The following is a 22,571-nucleotide window of genomic DNA, read 5'->3' as shown; positions in this document are numbered from 1 at the left end:
GCCTTGTGCCAAATGGTGATTATGCTTATTTTAAAAATAAACACTTGCATCTTGTAAGGAATTTAATCACACTCTTTCCCCAGTCTCCCCTCCCTCGTGCCTCCCACCCCCTCCCCCGCAGAAAAGAAAGAAAAAGAAATCACACCCTTAGCCGTCTTTCCCCACTACGTAAGCAGTGGTTTTTCAGAGGCAGCTGATGAAGGCTGTGATGAGGTTTAAAGCGGAAGTGTCGGCAGGAAGTCAGCTCCCATCTGTGCAGGTTTGGAGCTGGTGGCAGTCACTACCACTGAGGTGTGTGGCCTATGGGAGAAAGAGCCGCCTTTCCTCCACCTCACTAGGCCCCTCTTGTTGGCCCAACTTAAAAATACAATCTTGGGGCCAGAGGGGCAGCTGACACCAGAGGGCAGAGAGCCCGAGCACCTGCAGGGAGAAATCTCATTGGCACCAGGTGCTGGGGGCCTGAGGCAGACAGAGCTTGTGCGTCTGGAAGGTTGGGAGGAGAGAAGACAGGGAGCGGACATCAGTGGAATCCTTTAAGAGCACTTTAAGAGCAGTCAGATTCCTGAGCATAGGAGATGGGCAGGAAAAGGGAGGAGGGCCTCTGGCCTACGATGTGGAGGGCGTGTGAGGGACAGTTCTCTTTCTGATGACTGGGCTTGGGTGCCACAGCCTGTTCCTAAATGTGCGTGCCTCCAGGAGAGGTGAGGGGTGCATGGGGCATTACGAGCTTTCCTGTGGAAATGGACAGCATGCCAAGAGGACTTGAGCATGAGAAGCTTCACCTCCCCCTTCAGACTGAGTAGAGCTTCCATTTGAGCACTTGGAAATATTTCTTTTCTCTTCCATTAGTTTTAATAATTAAAGCTGCTCCTGGATTCAATTAGCTCGTAGAAATAAATAATTTAAATTACTTTTCTATACATATCTATTGATTGATGGCAACATAGAACTGAGTTTAACCCTTTTCACATCTTCTGCTCACCAGCTAAGTTTATTTTTTCCTCCCTTGAGAGCTCACTTCATTTGAAAAGGTGATCAGTTTCTGAGAAGAGCTTGACAGTAATGATATGCTTTTGGACTTGGGGGTAGACAGAAGAAACTCCAAGTCTGCTGCAGTTCTTCTTAAAGTAGTGCAGCAGATTTTAGTGAATGTTAGGAACTGCATGTTATATATGTACACATGTGTGTGCATATATGTCCATGTATGTGTAAATATATACACTCATGAGGGAGGGAGAAGGGTAAGGAGAGGTCGGAGGAGGAGAAATGAACCTGTACAGTCAAAAGACCATAACATGTCTTGGCAGATCCAGCTCAGTAGGGCAGTTATTTAGGTGAGCCATAGAAAAAAGTGTATCATTCTTGGAAGCAGTGGTCAGAGTGGACCGTTGCACATAAATCAAAGGTGGCTGGTGTGCAGTGTCCCCAAATCAGATATTCACTTAGGTGGAATCGACTGTATCTTTTACACAACATATAGAAAAAAACAGGTGAAACAGTGAGTGTGTAGATGCATCACCAACATACAATGACCACCAACGATACAACACGCAGAGAGAGAGACAAGTATTAGGAAAATGGTTTAATATTGGAGACAGAAGCCGAAAACCGCATCACACAGTAACATACATTACAAAAATAAGTTTGACTGTTTCAACTACACGGTTATGTTCACAATGAGGACAGAAGAATCAGAAAAAACTTTGATCTAAACAGCAAAAAAGCAAACCCCTAAAGTTTAACTAATACATTTATCCACTTAAGGTGACTGAGTACTTCTAAATCTAATTACCTTATTGTGTAACTGCACAATACAGAATAAAAAGTGAAACTTACCGCTGTATTTTAAGACAAAATTCTAATGCTAGATATAAGCAAAGGGAAAAAAGAAATCAAGCCAAAGTTTTTAATTCTCAAAAGAAAAGCAACTTTCTTTCTGTCAACCAGAAATCAAACTTGAAATCAGTCATTGTCAGGGGGCCCACGAGAGTAAGCCACAAAAATTTCCATTTTTTTAATCTCCAGTATAAAAAGTTCCACTGGTACAAAATGCATAAGTACAATCAGTTGTAGAAATAGGAAAGCCTGCGTATTTTTTTTTTTTTTTTGGCTCAAATTCCATCAAACAACAAAATCCAAATGCATCAATAAAACAAACAATACTCAAATGGTCTTACAGTTTCCACTAGGTTGCATTAACTTTGGCTTTTCTCAGACAATATTTAAAAACTATTTTGTAATTCTAAACAAAATGGTATTAATCTACAAACAACAATTTTCACAGCACAAAAAAACACAAATACATTTTTTGTATGACATTATTCAAAAAGGTAATGAAACTACAGGTTTTTTTAAAATTTTATTTCTTCTTTTTAATTAGCACTTAATAGAAACAGAAACAGTAAAATGATTCCAGAGTAGCACAAGCCAAAGAACTATAACCCCTATGGTGAAAGAAAGATGAACTCGTTACGCCTTTGAGGACTGCCATTTTGTCACAATTCTCTAATTTAGTTTAAAAATGACTATTCTCTACACTTGATTTAAAAAAAGTCACTTCCCTGCGTGTTTTGTCTCCTGGCACAGGCCCTTTGCACCCTTGCAGCTTTATTCCTTTTGATATTAAAAGATAAAAGGACAGTTTGTCTCTGAGGAGAGTTATCTTTTTAACAATGAGACATGCAAAACCAAACCCCCCCAAAAAAGGACTTTCACCCTAGATGTACTGTCTTGGTTGCCTGCGAAATCAGAAACACTGAAAGTGCCCACCCTGAGCCTCCTGTCAATGCTCTCAGTTTTTCTGTGGGGGAGATGCAGGTGGGATAAGAGGAAAGGAGGACAGTTGCTTCAGTGAAAAAAAAAACAAAAAACAAAACTTTTTTGAGATTGATTGATAAATGAATAGATTTGGAATGAAATGGTCTAAGAAATTCAAATGGTGTTCCCTTGCGTTTCTACACCACCATGACACATGAGAGACGTGTGCAATAACCTGTTACTAAGCTGAGTGCTGCAGGAAGTACAAAATAGCCCTCAGAGGCTGCAGGAAGGCCCCGGCAGTAGTAAACACGTGTGAGGATAATACAAATCATTTCGTTAGAAGTGCATGTGCTGTAAGAAGGAAACTTCTCTTTTTGTTTTTTGCATCGTTAGAGGCTAGTCCTTTCCATCCCAGGGCTATCGCATCCACGCGCACATTAAATCAAACAGGGCAGGTGAGTAGGAAAAGGGAGCTGAGCCAAGAAGCTTCCAGGGCCGGCTGTCAGGAAGGCTGGGCTGTGTGTTGGGGCTGTAGGTATGACATTCAGGTTTGTCAAGACAGCAAGGTATCTGTTCACAGAAAGTCCAAGTGAAAGTAATATGGCACTTTAAAAAGTGGCAGCAGGAAGGTATTTGGTCAAGAACCCAGCTGTACTTATGTGGCCAGTCCCCTTTGTGTTCAATCAGTGTGTTCAGTTAAAGAACAAGGAAGCAGAAAGTGCAGGGGAGGGGCTCTGGGGTTCTCCCTTGAGACACCTTGCTTGTTCAGAGGCATCCACTGGGGCCAGAGAGTTCCCAGCACAGTGGCTGACTGAAGGTTATCTAGGAGCATTTGAGAAACAAAAGCAAAATTCCTCAAAAGACAGTCCCACCAAAAAAGTTGTCTGACTGCAAATATATGAAAATCTTCTAGACTAGAACGTATCACTAAATCTGATCTCAAAAAGCGTACGGTATTTTTAAGGTTTACTTAAGGACTGAATCTACCTACTTTCCCCCATGTTTCATTTAAACTGAAGAAGGAGCATAGGACATTAGGAATCCTAATTCCAGCAGTACATTAGGAATAAAAAAAAAAAAAACAGAAAATCAAAAGTAAAAGTAAAAATATCATAGGACAAAATTTGGAGAGTGTTCAAATATTTTCCCCCCTTCAAATTTGTCTTGTGGAATTTTTTTTTAATTTCCTTTTGGCTCTCAAAGGACCAAGAAAGTAGTCAAATGTACCACACAGAGGATATATGTGGGTGGGAAAAAGCCAAATTAGGAACACCCCAAAACAAACTCAAGTGATGACAGTTTATAAAAAGTTAACCAACATTCCAGATAGCTCTGGGTAGAAAGGGTTAAAAGTTCAAAACTTTCTCACCTTAGAGGTTTCCATATAGTATGAAGAAAATACATTGTGAGGGTGCCTTCACAGCCTTGATGTGCAGAGGGGTTAAAAAAGTGAGACATGGGCACTTATACAATGTCTTACAAAAAACATCATAGAGAAATAACAAACAATAACAATTTCAGGCAACAAGACCACAGAATAGCAAGTTAACAAACTTTTTTAACCTTTTTTTTTTTTAAATATTAGGGATTTATACAAAACACATAATAAAATACCCATGTTATCAAATTACTTCTCACAAGAAACACACTGAAGCTCTAGGAAGGAAGTACCTTTGGAATTTGGCACTATATATTTTCACTTTTTTTCTTTAAAAGAAAAAAAAAAAAAAACAGATCACATTTTGCTGAACACAAACACATCTAAATAGTCCACAATAAAAAAAAAATGACATCAATGCTTCACAAGCCAACACAAAACTTATTCTGGAATAGTTTTTTTTTTTTCCTCACATGAAATTTTTTTTTTTAAGCAAACAACTTTTTTTTGAAATTCTTTTTTGTTTTAAGTAAACCAATTCTAAACTTGTCTTATCAACAGAGAACATTAAGACCGTAAGACTCATGATGAAACCACAACTTAATTCACAGAAGCACCAACATAACACAGTTTACAGTAACCTTTCTCCTGTACATTGAAACAGTATAAAATATAGGTAATTTCATGTGCATTAAACCATGGATTGTCTAACTGTGAGTCAGTTCAGCAAAAGGTGACACAAATAGGTAGCATTTGCCCCAAAACAGGGTAAATATTTTTCTTATACTAATCTACAAAAAGTGGTTCTATATATATATCTTAATGAGAAAGTGAGCCACCTAAAATGGCCTTATCAAAAAACTTTACACTGCCTGAAAAATGTAAAAACTATTACAGACCTCTAGAGACTTAAAATCAGACAGTTTTTTTTCTCAAACTGTTTTTGGAAGTAGTCTGTTAGAAACCAACATTCTGTGTCCCTGGACACATATTGCTATTGTTACCAGTGACCGGGAAGAATGCCAATCCCTGTATAATACTTTCAAGTCTGTTTTATGAAAAGAAAGGAAAAAAAAATAAGAAAGAAACATTTTTGCCACAGGTTTTTTTTCTATAATTTGTCTAATAATTTCAGTCTTGCATGAATGCAGCAATGTTTTTCACATTGACTTCCCAGAATTCATAGCTAGATGAGGTCACATGCAAATTTCAAAGGTCAAACTAGATCAAAGGTCAGTAGGAGAACCAAATATGATGTGAGGTCAGAAAGACATCAGAAACAATGACGGGACGATGAAACTTTTTTTTTGAGACGCCACAGGGACATGCTAGGCAAACGATGAACTAACGGGCATGAAGATGTCTAGGGAAAAAACAAGGAAGAGTAAAAAGTTACACAGAATCTATGCAGCAGCAACAAAATCACTTTTAAGGGTGCAGGAGAAAAACTAATGCAAATCTTAGGTCTTCAGGGAGTCTACGAGCCATTCACATAATTTGCATTTCTTACACTCTTTTTCCACAGCACAATGAAACCCCAAGAGAATCCATCTGGAGAGTGAGAGGGGATGGATTCTGGGTGTTTTGGGGTGAGGGACTGGCAAGGGAAGAGGGTCCAGTTTCAACAAAGGTGACATACGGGGAAGTCAGACAACTGAACTGTAAACTAGATAATGGAAATTACGAACAAAATAATCAGACAGATACAAACAACGAGAGGATAAAGCATGAACTTTAGGTCTAGGGTTCAACGGTGAAAAAGCCCATTCCTAGAACAATTCCTCTAGAGACTACTTCAGAAGGTTCTAGCTAGACAGAGAACTGCTCTTTAGGTACCCAATAAGTTAACAATAGGCAATAAATAACTTCCATTATTTCTGAGGCAGTAAAAATTTTGTATAAAAATAGAAATGCTTTTTTTACAAATAAAATTTACAGGCCTGTGGCTTTCTTTTTATTTATGTATTATTTATGTATTTATTTATTATTATTAAATTTATCTTTCAAGAAACATCAAGTATTTTCACTCATTTTTATTTTATTTTTAAACCCTGTAGCTTTAAGAAACAGATCTCTAAATCTTTTTTTACATTAATCCTTTCTAAAAACAAAAATAAAACAATAACAAAATAGACAACCAGTGTAATAATCTGACCGATAAATGTCATGTTTCTTTGAACCCTAAAATAAAATCCTACTTATTAAAACAAACCGATGTAGTGGAAAGACGTTTGTGTTGTTTTAAGTGCTTCTCCTGCTTCTCCCTCTGCTGGGCCACCTCGCTAAACGCAGGGGGCCCTCGGCAGGGGCGGGCGCGGACAAGGAGGGGTGAATGCTCCAGGCAGTGCTCTCGGGGCACCAGTGGTTTCAGAGTTAGAATTGCACATCAGCATTTGTTTGCCTTTTAAATTCTCAAGATGTCATTTATTTGTATATATGTTTTTCTTTAAAAAAGCAAAAATGAAAACAAAAAAATTAAAAAAAAAAGGAAAAGGAGATTCAAATTGCAAAACAAAGGAGAATACAGTGGCACAACTGGAGGAGGAATTTACTCAATAGAAACAAGGTAGCCCAAGTTTTAATTATGGCAGACTGGGTTGGGGGCTGGGCGGGGGGAAATGGAGGCCTTATTGTAAAAATAACCGTCTCTCTTGGTAAAAGTTGGCAATGTGGTCCTCCTCTGCCTTCCCTGTTGAGGAACAGGCTGGCTTGTGGGACTTACCCTAAGAAAGCTAAAATAAGAGCAGGGAGCCTCTGGGGTTGGGATCAGTAAGGTTTGCTGTCATTTTTGGAGCGCTTCAGCTGCACCTTCAAGCGTTTCATGCCGATCTGAAAGCCATTCATCGCCTGGATCGCAGCTTGTGCAGAGACTGGATTGTCATAGCTAACAAAACCTGGAAAACACAAAGGGGAAGGATGTGGGGTCAAGATGGAGTGGGAGCAGAGCACGAAAGGGGGGCCAGGGCTGGGGGAGGGCTGGCACGGGGTCACTGCAAATGCTCACGGTGCCAGCCCTGTGCTCAGTGCAGCGCTTCTCAGCTTATTAAGTGCCATGAACGTCCAGAGCACGTCTGAGGGATGAAGCTGGAAACGTCCACTGAGAGGTAGCGAAGAAGCTAGTTGGACTGGTAATTTGGTACACAGGGCAAAACCACTCCTTAGAAAACTAAAATCACAAATGTTAAGTGAATTCAGTCTCCTTATTTAGTGCTTTCAAGTCAAATCTGTTTCAAATCCCTTAGAATCTCTCTGAAGGAGCTGCAGGTAGATAAGCCTCACTCACACAAGCAGTGGTATATATAGTCCAGGGCTAAAAGGGCCCCAGTAGCTCACATGTCCCAACACGGTGAGGCTGAAAGGTAGGATAGAGGGAGGAGGGTGAACAGCAGCACACGCCGCCTGCTTTCTCTGCTGTCTGTTGTACCAGTGTGGCACACAGACTTGAGTCTCTAGTTGTGGACCATTCCCACACCTGTTTACGTAGAGGATGAATCAGTTACAGAATTAACCCATTACTGGATTTGATAATTTATATTTCATTTTTAATATTCTGGAGTTATTTCTGAGAAGAACCCAAGGAAATGCTGGGCCTTTCCCCTTAGCTCAGTTTCCATGTGCACAGCTTGAGTAAATTCAACAGGAAGGAAATTACTACCTTACGTCTCTCATAGTCTTGGGTAACCAACAGTCTAAATGACTGAGGATTTAACAACCATCTCAGCAGAATTTCCAGTATGTTTCTTTACAGCAACAACCTCTGCCAAAAGCAGTAGGGAAAGGCATGTTTTTGAAAAAGAACCCATGATGCTCTGTGGAGGCCCAGAAGCAGAATTCTGATCCTAGTTTGTTCTAACATTGGAGAGTGAGGCCAAGGCAGGGGTACAGGCAAAGTGTCACTTAAGCTGAGGCAAGTGGTGAGCTTGTACAGTTCCTACTGACTTTAAGTTGAAAGGAATCTATTTTACAGATTTAATTTCAGTTCTGACATCAACTGTTCAGAAGGTTCTAGGCTAAAAGCCTCCATCTATCTACTGTGAAAGTTTCAGGCTAAAGAGAAAATTCCTTTACAAACTAGAGGATGAAGCAAAGGACGTAAATACACGTTGAGCAGCGGTCTCTCCTCAGTTCATAAAAATGGGCACACGTCAGAAAAGCTTTTCACAGGCATTGCAAAAATGGCTGCTTACATTAGTATTAAATCTACTTCCCAATAAATGTAACCTCAAATCTAAAATTTTTGCTCTGACTTCACCTTCTTCTTTCCCTCAGGGTCTTTATCCCAAACTAGCAAGATGCTTAAAGGATGGAAATGGGTCAATATATCAATACCAAAACCCAGCCAAGAGGTATGAGTGAAAGAACAGGCTGCTATCTTATGACTGGGAATTCAGCAAACTTGGGTCCTAAGAAATTAGGCTGGCTCACAGGAGGCCTGGGATGCTATGACTTTCAGTATATGAGAACAGGGCCCCTAATACTGAATGTCTGTCTGTTGATTACGATAGCTTAATTTGCATTATTATGAACATACTGGTTAAGTAGTTTGTGGACTGATATAATCTCTTTCCAAGGTAATACATATTTTCTCAAATTAAACTATGAAGCACAGTCCCTTTCCATTTTCCAGATGAGCTTAGAACATTGCTCAGCTGTGAAAAATACAAATGTTGGCCTCAACACCTTGTGTGGGGAAGGTGTTGAGGTAAACTCTGGCCCTCACGAACCCCCCAGTAAAACAGCTTAACTTCCACTTCCCTCTCGTGAACCACTACAAAGGGGTTCATATAGTGAGCACAGTAGCAGCCTTCCCACTAGGGTGAAGACAGTGGCTTGAAAGGGTTGACATGCTAATTCCCTGACAACAGAGGCTCAGACCTTCCTGGGTGATGGCACAGAAATTAGAAAGGCATTACAGAAATGTAGTTTTAGCAGCCAAGATGCGCTCCTTGGCCTGTTTACCTGCTACCAGTCAGCCAAACTGGTGTGAACTGAGCAGTCTAAGAACCACCCTGCCTCTGCCGACTGACACACACTTCTGTTTCTCCTGGCCCACAGCGCTCCTGTCCTGTTTTATGCTGTCATTGCCTATGACCAACATGAATTATTAAGTTGCAGGCATGAGTGAAGCCAAGTGGTCTAGCTCTAACTGGGTCAGAGTCTGCCAGATGAGTGTAGATGCTGTGAACACCTGGCCTCTAAACTGCTTCGGGGGCCAGCAAGATTTGAGAAATAAAACAATAAATGGATCAAACAAATGCTGCCCTCCTGGTGTAAAAACAATAGCACATATTGTGAGCTTTCTCCACTCTCCTAAGGGGGCCCAAAATGCCATGGGATGCAGAGGCCATGCTGCTTGAGCAGAGAGGGTATGACAACTAGGTGCCCTAAGCAGCAAGGTTTCCAGTGTCTTATGCTCCATATCCACACGAGCTCCTGCCAGTCTTATAATTCCAAACTCTGGCCCTCCAGGCCATCATAACACAGTGTCCTGCCTAAGCATGAGATACCTCAACGCTCACCCTGTGCATGTGGAACTGCAGTGTGTCAGCAGCCTGACCATCCCTGCTTGTGAACGTGTGTATATTTGTGGCAGTTTGTGTGTGCGTGTACTTAACAGTGTGACCCACTCCTTAGTGTCTGACTCATTAAACCTGAAGGGTAAGGAGCTAGTAGCAGTGTCTGCAGTGCTATTCTACATCAGCAGAGACTAAATGCAATCTGTTTCCTTCTGATGAAAGTTCATGCTTTCATATGAAGGGCCCGAAGAAACAGCTATTCTAAAACAAAAGATTATTAGATACGTATATTAAGACACTCTAACAGTACGGCACACAGCGTTACCTAATATAAAGGAATTTCCCAGATTCTTCTTATATAGCCCCTTCCCCACCCCCCCCTTTTTTGATTAAATAACTTTGCCCAAATCTGCTTACATGCATCCAGAAAAATTGTGGAATACCACCACACAGGAAGGCCCTACCCTGACTCCAAAAATAGCTACCTTTCACATTTTCCTTCCCATGATTCCTCACTTGGGAATCTACTGTAATATTCTAGCTTGGTTTCTTTTGCATACCAAAGCACTTGCTCAGATTGGTCTGTTTGTCAATGAAGACTTTAGCAGAGATAACATTTCCAAAAGGCATGAACATCTGCAGAATGTCCTGGTCTCCAAACTCCTGTGGAAGGTGGTAAATAAAGAGGTTTGCCCCCTCTGGACCTAAAGAAGAAGAAAAAATCAGAGTAAGGTATCCCTCGAGTCTTAGTTCCCAAAGTCTCTTCTTAGGAATCCTTTAACAATACGAAGGCTAAGTATCTGGCTTTCTCTTATGAAAGAATAAACAGATGGATAAATGTCAAGTGCTGACATGTCTTTCAGGAAAACACTCATCCTTTACATTTTTCTAATTTCCAAGTAGACGCTGGCTGTAAGTAGCTTCTTCCTCAGATAGTTTTCTGGGGTCACATGTACTTACTGCACATCAAAACTCATTTGCTTCTCCTTCTGATGGGGCGAAGGTGGTGGTGGGCAGAATGGGGCAGGGAATCTACACATGTTTTCCTGGGAGCTGTGTTTTCTGTCACGGGAGGGGAGCGTGTTCTGGGCATTCTATGCCAAGTGCAGCGATTTATAATCATCAATGTAGCAGGAATGCAGCCTGGATTTCTTGATCATTTACTTGGTTACCGAGTCAGTCTCGGTTTGCCAAATCTCTCAACACAGTGTAATAATCATCTTTATTAGAAATGACTGGCAGTGAGTCAACAGGGAAAAAAGGTAGAATCTCACAACTTTGATAGGAATACACCTCCAGGTAAGCCTTGGAAATGGATGTTGAGGTTTCTCAAAGCCTGAGCTAAGCCAAGTTCTTCCCTTTTACTCATTCTTTTCCAGCAAACAACACAAACAAGGGTGGTATAGGGAAGTTCTCAGCTCATGGGTTGGAGGGATAAGCTCTCAGGTTCTTCTTTATTTCCCTCTCTGGACCCACAACCCACCTATAGGAGAGCTGTCTGAAAGTAAAAAGAGGAAAAACAAGGAAACCTAGTTAGCTGGAAGGAGAATACAGACTGGATGGTTCTTGGACATCCAGGCATGGTGTCTGGGGTGGGAGGGAGCTCACAGAAATGGTCAAGGGACTTCTGTAGCTGGTTCGTGTCTGCAGCTGGCTTTCGCAGGAGAGGAGCCAGGCCTGCCTGCCCTGTTTGTGAAGCTGCAGGAACAGGCTACAATGGTTCCCTAGAGAAGGGGAAGGATATTTGTGTGTATGTGTTGAAAAAAATATTGGGATTAAAAAGAACTCTGAAAAAATAAATGGATAGACATTATTGCGAAGAGACATCCAACAGTTTCTTCTCCTGTCCCCACAAAATAAATCATAAAAGAAAAAAGCATCCCAATGAATGGGACTTTTCACAGAAGACTTCTTGAGGTCAGTTCCTGAGGCCCCAGACAAGGTATTTCTTCTTATTTAGGAATGTGTCTCCCTGGCTACTTGAACTTTCTGTACTACTCACAAACGCTATGGATATATTGACATTCCAGTGCAACAGTGGCAGACTGTACTTTGAAGGGGCACAACTATAGGCCCTTAAATGTTTTCTGAATAAGTAAAAAATCCAAAAACACTGGAGATGGGTGTATGACTGCTGCTGTGCCATGCACATCCTTCGCAATAGGTACAGTGGTCGGATCTGATACCACATTTAATGTTCCTCCTAAAAAAGATCCAAATGCACAAATGAAGATTAGTGGGACCTGATTTGAACTGCGAGGTGCATGGCCTCCTGAAGCCTAGGAAGGAAATGCAGTTTGAATGCCCAGGTTCCTAGGCACAAGTTCCTAGGTGTGCCTCAGCAGTGCTGGCATTCTAGAATGTCTCCATGCCGGAGAAGGAGGCCATGGAAATAAAGAGATAGCTGGCTCTTTCTCTGCTTGTAGTGCTGAGGACTGATCCCAGGGTCTTGAGCAGCCTAGGCAAGTGCGCTTCTGCTGAGCTCCACCCTTGGCCCTCAGAGACAGCTGGACAAACAAAAGGAGGCTTTGACCTTTGCTTATTTTCTCAGGAAATGAGCGAAAGTAATTTCATATGGAAAACCACCCATATTTGCTACAGAGGCATCTGGTACCAAAATAATATATATATTTTTTTGTTTTGTTTTAGAATTCCACTTGTGAGTCATTATCTTCTCTGCCCCTAGAAGTAATGAAAACCTGTCTACCATCTTCAGAGCACCCCTTTGTTCCATTTCTCTTTTCCAGGGCATTTTAACTTGGGAGAGTTATCTATGTTCTGTTCACCGGCTCCAGCGGGTTGAAGTGTTCGCATTCCTTTTTCCTCACAGGGCACCTGACTAGCACAGAACGCTGGGGACGTTGTGGGAGCAAAGCTGTACCAGACCACCAGCACTTACTGGGTACCAAAAGGCCCTAACTACTCGTGTGTATATGACTTGCCACCTCCAAGGTCAGGAGATGGAAAGGTGTGAGAGTGGTCGGAGGATGTTTAGGAATGGAAAGAAGGGTAGTAAGCTTCTCTGCACTTAGATCCACAGGGATATCATACTCCTTCAGAAGATTTATCTGGGGAAAAATTTAATTAAACTCATTTTCCCATGGGGAAAATATACCAGGGTACAGGACTAAATACATCAAGTTGTCTCTCATTTCTCTTGACTAAAGGATGGAACTGTAGGGTAGGAAATCTAAAAATCTATTTAGTATTGGCATTATTTAGTATTATGTTTTTTTCTCATCCTATAAAGTTTTCCCTTTTCTCATCCTGTAAAATTTTTTTTTCTTTGTGGTACTGGGGATTGAACCCAGGGATTCTCTACCACTGAGTCAGACTCCAAGCCCGTTTATTTTTTGTTTTGAGACAGGATCTTTCTAATTGCCCACACTGGTCTTGAACTTGAAATCCTTCTCTCCCAGCTTCCCGAGTCCCTAGGATTACAGGTGTGTGTTGCCATGCCTGGCTATAACTTGCCTTTTGGATTACATTTTTCTTTAACTAACAGATGGGTTAAATTTCTTGAGCTGCATTAACTGGGTGAGGAAGTGATCAGTAGAAAGGTATGAGAAGGTGAGAGGTGATGGAAAAAAAACCAAAACTGGACAAATTGAAACAACTCCCACTGCCACCACAGATAATAACTGAACCATGCTATTGATGCCCATGTACCTAAACCAATCAGGAGTTGGCGATAGTTATTTTGATCTATTTTACAAATCCCTAAAACTTAAGGCAAACCAATTTAGGGCAGTGGGCTAGGGTGAGACAGTTCAGAAAACATTATTTCAGTGTCCAGACTTTATCCTCAAACCACTGAATTTTGAGTCTTGAAGATGGACATTTTCTCAGCAACACGAGCTACATGGTTTGCTCTAAGGCCTATCAGATGATGGACAGCTGACCAGCATTCTCTTAAACCACGTGGGGGAACTAAGTTTATGGTCTCCTTCTGAGGATATCATTGTCTTACAGGATCCCTCCTGCTGCTCATATCTGCCACCATGGTAGACCCCGAAGGACCCAAGTAAACAGCTTTTCTTGGGGAAGACCTCTGGTGCTCATGATGATGGTCCCTTTCACATCCCAACAGTGTGCATATTAAAAAAGCTTTAATCACAGACATAGCTGAGAGCAAAGAGAAAGCTGAAGTGACAAACTTAGACCATCATATCTTTCATTTTTAATGATCTCTGGTTATTTATCAAAGGGGAAACCTTATTCTTTTTTTTTTAATACATGGGTATCTTTTAAGCTGTGTCCTCTTAAAAAATCACAAATTTACTAAGTAAAACTATTCTGTTTCTTATAGAACACTATGCTTAAAGTCAGAGTATTCAGAAAAAAAAAAAAGCCTTCTGGAGCTATAGGGTAAGGGAAAAGGAGAAACGAATATTTAAAAATCTTTATTATGTCCCTATTCTAGCTTCTTTTCCCACATTCTAAACAAGTAAGAAAGAAGATAAATAGGATGTTGCTGATTTTGCTTTATATATCAACTTCAATTAAGGAAGAGATCAAAAGGAAGAATGACAAACTGTCCTTATTTGGACTAAGTCATTAGCCATCCTACAATTAGCTTTAATTTATTCTTAGCATTAACTTCTTGAAGTTTATTTTGCCTCAGAAGCAAGGCAATCAGTCACTTATTTGCTTTCCCCAAAGACCCCCAATTAAACAAAGACCAAGTCGATCCTAATCATGGATTCTATCATTAGCCTGAGAAGTGTCGCCTACCGAGAGGCAGCCACATAATGCCTGGCAAGTGGATGCTGCAAACCTGGGGCTCTGGCACAACCTGTGTCCAGTCATCCCCTTCTGCCAAGGAGCAGTTTCTGCTAAAGGGAGCAACTCAAGGTCTGTACTGAATTGGGAGAGGAAGATTGCTGGCAATTATTCTGTGGCAGCAATGAATAAGTACATAAAAGTGCCCAGTGGGCAGAAGTTCATCTTAAGAGATGGATGAAAAATTACAAGATAAGATGAACAGGAGGGAAGACTGAGAGAAATGTCTTAGGCTGACTTTTTTCTTTTTAACATAAATATTAGCAATAAAACAAGGGCTTTCCTTACGACACCTGTTCCATTCCGCATCTTCTAAGTGTGCTCTAAGGCAAGTGGGTTGGGCAGGGCCAACCAGGCCCGCCCAGGGCAGACACCTACCTTCCTTCTGGCTGCCCGCAGCACTCTGCTGTTGCAGCAAGCTCTGGCTGTACAGCGTGGGCAGTGCGGCTGCCGCATACTGCTGGATTCCTGAGTAGGCCTGGGTGAGGGCGTCCATGGTGCCAGCCGTGCCATTCGTCAAGCCTGTGGCGCCAAGTCCTCCATTCAGAGCCGCCATACCTGAGAGCATTTGAGCAACTTTACAAAAAACCCAACAATAGAGAAGAGAAATAGCACTTATTCATTAGTGCTTTCCAAAGGAAGTTAGAGAATCATTTGACACAAGTACAACAGCAAGTGCATGCAGCCAGCACACCAATTAAACCGACAAAATCAGAAACGAAACCATGAAGAAATAAATCACAGTAATGGTGGGGGACACCTAAGCAATGATAGCCCTCTCTCCCTAGGCCAGTGATCAAAGTTCATTGAGGCACTACAGTTAGACAATACATCTTAATTCCATGCAGGGTGCTACTGGCAAGTACCGTTATCTTTTTGAAATAAAAGCCTTTCTGCTTCTTAGAGCTTAGAAGCATGTAAAAACACATTAGTGGCAGAGGCCTGTAACAGCTGTACACTTCAATCTATTTACTGGGCTCTGTGAGGAGCCATGCGATGGCTCAAGGGGTTGAGGAGGCAAAGAGAAAATAAAACTTTTCCTTTAAGCTGTCTGATGACATGGCAGAGCAGACAAGTTTTGTGCTCTGAAAACCAGTGAGTCAGCAGTTTCATTAACCAGCTTTCATAAACAGTTGAAGGATGTCAGGGACTAGGGTCTTAGGAATAAGATGAACAGTCTAGCTAATTTAGAATCAAAGAACAAGAAGAAACGTGGACCCTTTCCATATCGCGGAGAACTTGGGCGACTTATTCAATTAACAAAGATTGCAAACTGGTGTGATTTTTGGCAGCAAATGCTTATTGTGTACATGTGTGTGCACATGCATACATTAATTCATGCCCAGGTAACTGGGGTTTCTGCCAGTGAAAGAGCTTCGTGTCATATTTTCCAGCCAACATGGATTGACATGATGTCTGTAAACTGGATCCTGGCTATTAACCAATGGGAACAGTTGCTCTTTTGATTTTGTCCTTGTATCCTGGCTGCTCTATTCTGGTTGCTGATTGTATCACATTTTCCCTGAGTAGTGAGTCAAAACAAGCAATGCTTCATAGAGTGTTAACATAGTTATGAACTCAGGAAATGGAAGAGGTGACATCACAATTGTCTTTGGGTCCCCTGATGATTAAAAAGGTCTTAAAAAAAGATCTGTTTCTGAGAAAAACATTAATGAAAGTCTTGATGGGATTAGGGTTATTGATTAGAGATATTAAAATAGCAAGGATGACTAACTGGAAAAAATTGATAAGAAGTCTAATGAGAACAGAGGACAGCTAAGATAGGGTGCTTGCAAATATGTGCAGAGGAGTCCAACAGCAGAATCACCTTAGCACTCCTGTCAGTGCTACTGCTTGCCATCCACAGGACATAGAGTAGGTGGGAGCATCCTATTTACTCCATACATGCTTCTGATATTTTGCCAACTTCGTCTCTTAGATATAAAGGACAACAGGCAAGATATGATTAGGCCATGGCTCAACGGTAGAGGACTCCAGCTCCTCAGGTCTGGGATTCCTGCTGCGGGGCCTGAGGAGACAGAACTGGGCCTTGGAAGGCAGTCATGGGATATGCTCTCCTCACAGAAGGATGTGGAGGTGACCAGACAAGCTTGAAAGGCTTGAGAATGGAGTAACAGCTCGCAGAGAAAAAGTGGTTGCACGCAGATGCAGCTGAACCAAGGTGTCGGCCAGCAGAGGTCCTGCTGCATCTGCTTTAAATTCTGACTACTAAGGAGTCTGTTCTCTTTCTGGTCATGCAAATAAGCACTGTTAAAGAGCCTGGAAGCAGCCTGTCCTAATCACTGTAGATGATCCCTCAGGTACCTCGCTGCCTCTTTTCTTCCCCTCTATTCCTGCATTATTCTTGGGGAGAAATCATCACCACCCGTCTCTTTCATCCTCACTTCCCAGAATTAGTGTGCAGCAAGGAAAGCCACACGTTTCTTTCCTGTGAGGAGTGGGAGGGTGGTGTGCAGTGACCCAGGAAGGGGAGGGCACTGCTGGGAAATTCTGTTGATTCCACTTTTGTCAGGCTGGTAACAGATGCTAGGGATACAGATGATCCAGTTGTGGGCTCAGCCCTCTGGCAACTCCAAACTCCCCTGGGAGGAAATTCTAGTAGGAAAGTGAACAGTGAGCTGCCACTTATCTATACCCCAAGGTGCTTGGGGCACCTGGCTGCCCAACAAGCCTGGGCTGAAAGCTTCAGCTCCACTCTGCTGACATCTCCATATCTCCCGCCACTCCACGAATGGGTGAGAGCACCTCATCTCCACGGTAGCCTGTTAGACAAGGGCCTTGGAGTTCTGAGGCCTTGCCACAAATGCCCCACCTGAGCTTCCTGTGGTCTGTAGCCTCTGCAGTGTGGCTTCTCCCTCTATGTCAGACACAGAGGACGTCTCACTGCAGCGGTCACTGGTACCCCTAATCCCCTTTCCTCTGGTACGTAGCCTTTCTTATTTTGTGGGTCAGGAGTCTGATCCTTTTGACCAAACTTTTTTTTCCCTTTTACAGAAACAGAATAAACTTCATGCTCCTGAAATACTGGAAGGATGTTTCAGGACTACATAGAAGCCTTGTGAAATCTGAGGCTCTAGCAAGTGCCATTCTAGCCATGTCCTCTGTGCTTCCTGGTTTATACTTCACTGTGGTTGGCTGTTTTTTTTTTTTAGAATGCACCTCAGGGAAAACCTGCCTTCTGCAGAGTTTTGTTTGCTTCTGTGGATACCACATGTGTGGGAGACAGTGATGGCTGTCTTCTTGCCTGGGGAAGGGGAGAGGCTTGGCAGAGGAGGCACCAAGTGGACAGGGTATAGATGCCCAAGGCAGGGCTAGTCAGGAACCTGTGCAGATAACAGGGAGGTTTGGAATCTCTAGTCCAGGGCTTGCTCCTGTATGGAATCACCATCTTTCTGAACAAAAATAAGGGTCAAAGTTCTAACAAGTACCAAGTCATTGAGAGTACCTAATCCAAAACCATCTTGGAAAATTGGGATGGGGGTGTTTGCCAAATCCTGGATACAATAGTGGATTATATGGTAGAATCTGAAGAAACATCAGAGGAAGATTTCAACTTTTGAGAGTAGTTTCTGTGAATTACCTACTGTTATTCTATATTAAATACTCACTGTATCAAAGATACACTTGTTAGCTCAGCTGCTGGTACCTGATTACCTCTCAAAGCCCTGGACAATAGAAATGGAGGACTGAAGAAAGTTAAGTTGAACAAAATGTTCCTCTTAAAAGAATAGGGCTTTTCTTGAAAAGGCCAAATGGACTGGCAATTTTCTCCCATTTAATCTAGGTTCTCATGCTTGCTAATTGGATGAGCAGGGCTGGAAGAAAACAGGTGTGGAAACCTCTGCAAGGGAGGTCTCTGGAACTGATGGTTAGTATGGGAGGTTAAACAGCCCGACTATCAAGTGCTTCCCACTTGATCCTCACCTGACAGACACCAAGAAACTGTGAGATTACTAAGTAAATCTTTTTAAATGACACAGACATACCCACAAATATGAATGTGAACATTTTTTGTGGTTACTACAGATATGGTCCTGGAAAGTAGAATCAGAGGTAGACTCCATTTATTTGCAAGCACCTCTACCAGATTTTAAATAAGAAGTGAGGCATGTATTAATATGTTCTCATAGGTTTCTAACCAGTTCACTGGGATAAGCTTCCTTAGTACAGATGAGGCATATCCTTCTAAAGTATAAGCTAGTAAGTGAGAGCCTAAATAAGAAGTGTTTGGAATCAAGGAGATGAATCTGGATGTGCATACAGTTAATGGCACTTTCCCACATGCCTATGTTAAAAGGTTGCAAATGTGTGCGGCCTGTGTGTGCTTGTATGTGTGTGTCTAACTGCATACATCTTTGTAAGATCCAGTAACATATTCAAACAGTAATTTCACAATGCAGATAACGAGTGACAAACTCCAATAATATGCCCAAAGCATCTTCTCTTTTCTGTACTTTACATAAAATAGTTCCATAAACACTTTCCACCAGGCATTCGTGGCTGGTTATATTCAAACAATCATAATTTTAAGCACTGTATAGTAAGTCATTTGTAAGAATTATGCAGTTTAAATAAGGAAAGGCAGGGATGCCACTTGACTGACATTTAAACACACTGGATCTGGTACAGACTCTGCTGGGCATGGCTGCACAGTCTTCACCTTGGTTCATATATTAGTATACAAAATGTGCCTAGGGAGCATCCCAAGATGTAGAAGTAAAATCCGAGTTACCTACTGTTATTCTATATTCTTTATTCTACATTATTCTATGTTCCTTCTTCTGATCTTGCTGATTCTTGCTTTTATCTTTAGGGAGCTTTATTTTTTTAAGCCCCCTCCATTCATTAATGTATAAGGGAAGAAAAAGGCTATTAAATTCAAACAGTTTAATTTAGCTACTTAGCTGCTAATGGAAAAGTCCCCTGAAGGCAGGGGTGGGGCCTCTGGCAGGGAGGAGGGTCAAATCTAGGCCAGGCTGAGTTAGCCACCTACTTCTCTTGCTGGCAGCTTTGACCATAGAAGAGATGGATCTATTCAGAAAACCAGAACACTCTCCTCAAGGTAGCAAGTAATGGCTCTGGGACAGCGTGGGTAGGAAACAGTAGTGACATGGAAGCCAGGGTTAACTGTTTTAGGTGACTGTCCAGGTGACCATTCCTTGATTGCCTGCTTTGAGACTTACCCTGTAGAAGAGGCAGCACCGTCTTTTCTGTTGAGGAAGAATGATCTGAAAGGGGCTGCTCTATCCTAGAAGGTTTTCTCTCCATATTTAATTTGATGCAAACAGCAATTATTAGTGCCAAGCCAAAGCTGCGTGTAAAAGAGCTCTGTACTGGTAACACTTATCGAATGAGAAGGACTATTTCCATTTGTGCCTGAATTTTGGTTGAATTAAACATTTTCCTGGTTCATAACCCCTGACTGGTAGGGGTTATTTGAAACCAGAAACATTCTTAATTTCCCACGAACTTCGGTTAACCCAATGGCAAAGAATTCAGAGGCAAAATGATTTCAACCTGTTGTCCTTGCCAGAGCAGACTCGGTATAACATAAGACTCCACACAAGAACTAGCTGTGGTTTCTTTGCCATTCAACAAAGTCCCTCTTGGGTCCTCACAATAACAATGGGGAAAGCCCAGCGACGTACAACAGAGTAGGGTGGAGGGGAGCAGGACACGGACGGACGGGAGGACACACACACAGCAGTCATGAGCACGTGCTGAGGAGGACAACCATTCCCACTGGCCTGTTTCTCTGCAGACCAAGGACAGGCAGGCGATCAAATCAAAGTCCTTGTTTGAGGGGAACTAGGTCCTGGGGCAAGAGAAGCAGCATGAGGGGATGTGCGAACACACCCCAGCCTAGGTGAGGAAGTGGGCTGGTGCTTCTGCAGGCAGGGCAGAGAGAGGAACTGTACCAGAAACAGGAGGCAAGGCAGTGAGGCCCCTGCTCGGCTGCTGGAGAACGCAAAGGCCGGAGGCAGTGCTAATGGAATAAAACACTCTGATTGTCAAATGGTCACGTCATGTACTGGTGCTGAGAGCCATCACATTTGGAAGGAATTTTTTTTTTCTCTGTGGTCAGACAAAACTCAGTCCAAGTTCTTCTTTGTTTTTCTCAGAGCATCTGAATAAAAGGCTTTAATAACACCTGAACATTTCCTAATTCTACACATGCAATTTATTTTCTTATCAGATTAATTTATATATGGATGAATTTCAGGCTCTTTTTTTTTTTTTTAAACCAAAACTGCAAGATATTTTTGAGCTTTCAAAGTATAAAATTATTGGAATTTTTGGCTTAAAAAACTGTATGGTCTGATCATCCTTTAAAAACAGGTTACTTACTGGATCATGGCTTAAAGTAGGGCAAATATTAAGTGCCTTTTTATTAAAAACTCAAAAGGGGAGGGGTTAGGTTGCCTGGACTCTCTGGTAGGCAACTAGGTCCAAAATTCCTCAGAAAGCTCAGTTGGCTATCATGGACCTCCTGGGCTTGGGCTACTCTCAGGCAACCACAGTGACTGAATTGTGGGACAGGCAAATTAGGTGTCCCCTCTATGGGCTGAAGATCAGTTGTCCCAGTGCAGGAGCCCATGCCAGGCACAAGCCCAAAATATGACAACCCTGGGCCTGGGCAACACTCCTCTCATGGGTTTAAAATGACAGGAAGGAGGGCAGGTGGGCTGTGTAGCACAGATCTAGAGTTCCTTAGTGAGTCCATGTGTTTCAGAACCAAGTATAACTTGGTAAGCTATTTGCCCCCAAGCCTGTTTAACCCTGCAGTGAAAAGATGTTCCTAATTTAGACAGTCACTGCTGTAAGTGACCCGTGCCTACAGGTGCTTGATAAAGATTCCAGATGACACTTTCCAGCAGCACCTCTCTTCTACTCAGTTCCATTTCCTGCTTTTGGAGACCTCATGTCCCCTGTGTAATTATCAAGAATCTTCGGATTTTAAACCTGGAGGGCACCTTTAAGATCTTCTGATCCAGAACTTTCATTTTTTCAAATGGAGACTCTGAAGCCCAGAGAGGAAGCTGTGGTTTGCCTGAGTTCTTAAAACTGATGGGCGGTAAGTAGAGCTGGATACACGCTTCTCAGCTTAATTTTCTATTATTATGCACTGCCTCACAGTAGGAGAAAACCAAAACCAGGCCAGACTCCTTGAAAACTGAAAGTATCTGTCAACCCCAGCAAACTACACGTGAGGACTGAGACTAGATATAATATTGACTCTGAGGGTGGGACGGGGCTGGGCATTTCTTGAGATAAAATGTATGCAAGTAACTTTTGCCTGTCAAAGCATGTGCTCCTCCATCCCAAGTTTTAGTTCTCCCCATTCCATATCCTTTTTAGGTCATTTCTAGATGACCATTTTCTGTGGAGAATTTGGGGGAAGGCTGTCCACCAGAGCAGCAAATACTCACTGTTTATGGTACCTGCTAGTGCATTAATATTATTCAGTCCAACAGTGGCTCCAGCCAGTCCTTGCAGAGTCCCAAGAGAGGTCAAGGAATTCATGGCTGCACCAGCAGTGGAGTTGGGGGTTGAAGCAGCCACTGGAAAACAAAGGAGAAAAGGGAGAGAGAAAGTACAAGATGAGTGCAAGCCAGCAGGCCTGGGAGGTAGTCTGCCTCCTCACAGGAAGTGAGGAGTCCCTTCGTCACCAGAAGCCCGCAATCCCCCCTTGTGTTTTTGGTGTGAAAGATGAATGGGATTGTACGCATAGCAATCTTGACATTAGATCTGGTGATTAAAGAGATTGTCATAGTGGGCTGGGGGTGATGCTCAGTGGTAAAGGGGGTGTTTCCCTGTGCACCCTGGGTTCCATCCCCAGCCCCCACCTGCACAGGTGGTCATCACCATGGCAGCTCTTTTTTGCCAATGCAGTGAACATGTTCACTGCTGGTTAGGAGGGAAACCTTTGTGACCAGGAGGCCTGTCATTTTGGGTGATCTTCTATTATGCCCACTGTAGGAGAGCCTCGTCCTATTAGCTTTCTCGTCAGCTAGCCTGAAATTTACTGTAACAGAAAAGGCGTAGAGATGGGGGAATAAAATGGCAATTCTTGGCTTTCTTGTCCCAATGGATTTGCCTAGTCTAGATATTTT

The 22,571-nt window shown here is 42.3% G+C and overlaps 1 protein-coding gene across 26 annotated transcripts in view; it reads right to left on the bottom strand.

Moving 5' to 3' along the window:
• Positions 1-1,567: 1,567 nt before the first annotated feature.
• Positions 1,568-22,571, bottom strand: part of CELF2 (CUGBP Elav-like family member 2) — a 495,873-nt gene continuing 474,869 nt past the window's right edge. For 8 of the 26 annotated variants that reach the window (XM_079106234.1, XM_079106229.1, XM_079106216.1 and 5 more), the window contains 5 exons: positions 21,888-22,019; positions 14,815-15,012; positions 10,215-10,358; positions 6,861-7,032; positions 1,568-5,501 (listed from right to left, as the gene is read on the bottom strand). In XM_079106234.1, coding sequence (XP_078962360.1) covers positions 6,905-7,032; positions 10,215-10,358; positions 14,815-15,012; positions 21,888-22,019 — 602 coding nt within the window. In that variant the 3' untranslated portion in view covers positions 1,568-5,501; positions 6,861-6,904. The remainder of the gene's footprint in view (positions 5,502-6,860; positions 7,033-10,214; positions 10,359-14,814; positions 15,013-21,887; positions 22,020-22,571) is intronic. The other 18 variants (XM_079106231.1, XM_079106221.1, XM_079106235.1 and 15 more) reach the window with 7 other exon arrangements.

This window comes from Sciurus vulgaris (assembly GCF_902686455.1).
Source record: "Sciurus vulgaris genome assembly, chromosome: 12".
NCBI lineage: Eukaryota > Metazoa > Chordata > Mammalia > Rodentia > Sciuridae > Sciurus > Sciurus vulgaris.
This window is presented reverse-complemented; position numbering and strand designations above follow the sequence as displayed.